The 2,689-nt window shown below is 44.1% G+C and overlaps 1 protein-coding gene across 2 annotated transcripts in view; it reads left to right on the top strand.

Annotated features, from left to right (window-relative positions):
* Nucleotides 1-1,146: 1,146 nt before the first annotated feature.
* chst11 (carbohydrate (chondroitin 4) sulfotransferase 11) overlaps nucleotides 1,147-2,689 on the top strand; it is a 96,931-nt gene continuing 95,388 nt past the window's right edge. The window contains exon 1 of one of the 2 annotated variants that reach the window (XM_063501082.1): nucleotides 1,147-1,316. In XM_063501082.1, coding sequence (XP_063357152.1) covers nucleotides 1,214-1,316 — 103 coding nt within the window. In that variant the 5' untranslated portion in view covers nucleotides 1,147-1,213. Of the gene's footprint in view, nucleotides 1,332-2,689 lie in introns of both variants that reach the window. The other variant, XM_063501081.1, reaches the window with a different exon arrangement.

The following is a 2,689-nucleotide window of genomic DNA, read 5'->3' as shown; positions in this document are numbered from 1 at the left end:
TGGACTAGAATATAAAGTAGGTCCTGCATTCGCAGCCTGTTTTAACTAAATGTATGCAAATCTTGTCAGCAAAATGTACTTGAGTAGCAATAAAAGTAAAAAAAACTTTTTTGAGGCTTCGCTTTCTGTGTTTCATTTCATTCCTTATATTATTAAAGTTTTAAAATCCTAATGTGCTGTAAAGTAACATAACTATAGTTTTCAGAGTTAGAACACTTACCTCTGCACTAAACAGACGTCAAAGTGAAAAGCAGCATAAAATGAAAAGTAGAATGAACTGTAATAAGGTGTACTTGGTTACGGTGCACCACTGCAGTATAGTCGACTAAAATGTAAACTGACGTTGTGGATGTTCAAAGGAAGTTACAATGACTAGATGCTGTCGACTTAATTTTATGTTATGCATTTCAGAAGGAAGCACTGTTCTTTTTAAACCCACAATACATCTATTTAACTAATACAGACAGTTACTACAGGAGAAGAACTGACACCCAAAGCACACCATCGGGGAGTTACATAGTTAGTGACTGATAGTTAAAATTAGCCTAACGGTGAAAATGTTGCCTACACGTGAATCCAATTGTAAGAGGAGTTAAACGCTCGTAGAGCATTCTGTCTCAGTGTGATGTTAGAACAATATAGGTAACAACACGAGAGTGCCATTAAACATGTATTACTGCATAACTGGTGTACTTGGTTCCGCTCTGGATTGCAGCTCATCTTGTTTTACCAGCTCGTGGTATGTTTTCCATGTAAAATCGGAGTCTGAAGAGTATCAGCTTTAAATGCATGCTGAGTAGTTAGCAGTACAATTGCACTCCTGTGTAGGCCCAATGCTACACAATGTTGCAAACGTTTAATCTACATCGATTTCTGTTGAGACTGGTGATATTTTATACTTTGTTCTTATTTTAAAAGTTTTCTTGTGTTGGTCATACAGCCACGACAGACACGGCACCACAACAACAAATGCCTAAACAGCAGCTTGGAATTATGCTCGTAAATTCAAGCGCACACGTGGACGCGCTCATTCGCTCCTAGCACGAACCACCCCTCTTTTAGCCCAGAAGTGGTACGCTCCATGTTGGATGTGTTCAGCTCATTGACCGGCGGACAATCCTCATCAGTACCGCCAGAGCCCCGGATCCTCCGACAGACCGGCCCTTCATTCCCGCACAAAGCGCGCGGCATCCTCCAGCCTCTCCGTCCCGCCATGAAACAGACTCTGAGCGAACTGATGAGGATGAGCAGGATATGCCGGATGATATTTGCCACTTGTTTGGGATCCTTTATTCTGGTCATCTTTTATTTCCAAAGTATGTTTCAACCAGGTAGGATCTCGCTGCTCTTTCTCTCGGGTGTGTGAGTGTGTGTTGATGAATGGCATCCTGCCTGGCAGCCTCCTGGCTCGCCGACACATCGATTTGTTCTGGCTGTACAGTAATGCGCCCGATAAATAATTGATACTTGCGCGATGTAAAGGCGTAAATCAACCAGAGTGAGTACGGTGGTTTAAATCAGTCTTCCACGTGAGACCGGTCGCCTTGTTGCGCGTTCCGGCGTTTGTTGAGCTGCTCTTTTTTCCTTCAGCTGACAAGTGGCATGGATAGGATGGTGGCAGTAGCGGTGGGGGGGCTTTTTGTCTTCACAACGGCTTGGCGATAGGAACCGGTGTACGGGGCAGCAGTTAGGTCTGGCACGCAGCGTGGGTTGTGGCATTATGCTCAAACCCTCCCTAGTGGTTCTCGCTGTCAGGAGAACAAGGAGTTACTTTCATGTGGAATCCATATCTAAAAGGGAACTGTCTTTGGGGAGCGTTTAGGACGCGTGTCCTGCCTACTCTGTGCGTCTGGAGACCAGCAGGTAGTAATTTCTTGCACAAGAAAAGAGCTCCTCTCCATCTCAGCGGGGGCTCGGTGATAGAATTTGCATCTAATTATGTTAAATTATGTAATCTGATCTATTGCTTTGCCAAATCTCCGCTGGCTGGCTGGATGGAAGGGTTGTACAGCAGCGTCTCTGTGCGCCGAAATCACACAAGTCTGCGCGTCAAGCACAGGCGCAGCGACTATTCAGGCTCAGGGCTGCCGACCTGCTGTACAACAGGTCTACTAACGCTCTGAACGGAAGAGCATACTTTCAGAGTATTTGCTTTCTCTTAATAAACTGAAGCACTCGGAACCAGAAATGAAAATCCCAGAAAAGTCCCGGTGTCTGCGCGGCTCAGCAGCTCATTTCAGATTGACTGGATCAGGCTATGATACTCAAGGTTATAATAAACATATATAATATCTACAGGGGTTTAATGCCACCATGTCCACTGGTGAGATCATGTAGAGACGTGGATCGGTGCGCAGGTAATGATTTGGAGACATCGTTGCTCTGTGTGGGTAATGGGGCTGCGATGAAACATGAGATAAACAGAGAAAAGCTAATATCATCCATGGGAATATGAAACTGAACTGACCTGCTGTTTTTTTCTGTACACACAGTGCCACTGTGTGAGTCACCAGTGCAGGTGCTGCTGCCATTGATGGACAATCATTTCTATTTCTGTTCTGCTCAGAAATATTACCACAATACACTTGTTCTGTCTATTAGTAAGTCACTGGGCTTGTTATCCTTGAGAGTTTGATATCTTTTATTTATATAGATTAAAGTGTCACTGATTTAAAGTGTCTTTTTCAAG

This window comes from Pelmatolapia mariae, linkage group LG17, assembly GCF_036321145.2.
Source record: "Pelmatolapia mariae isolate MD_Pm_ZW linkage group LG17, Pm_UMD_F_2, whole genome shotgun sequence".
NCBI lineage: Eukaryota > Metazoa > Chordata > Actinopteri > Cichliformes > Cichlidae > Pelmatolapia > Pelmatolapia mariae.
The sequence above is the reverse complement of the archived record's forward strand: the minus strand, read 5'-3'. Positions and strand labels throughout refer to the sequence as shown.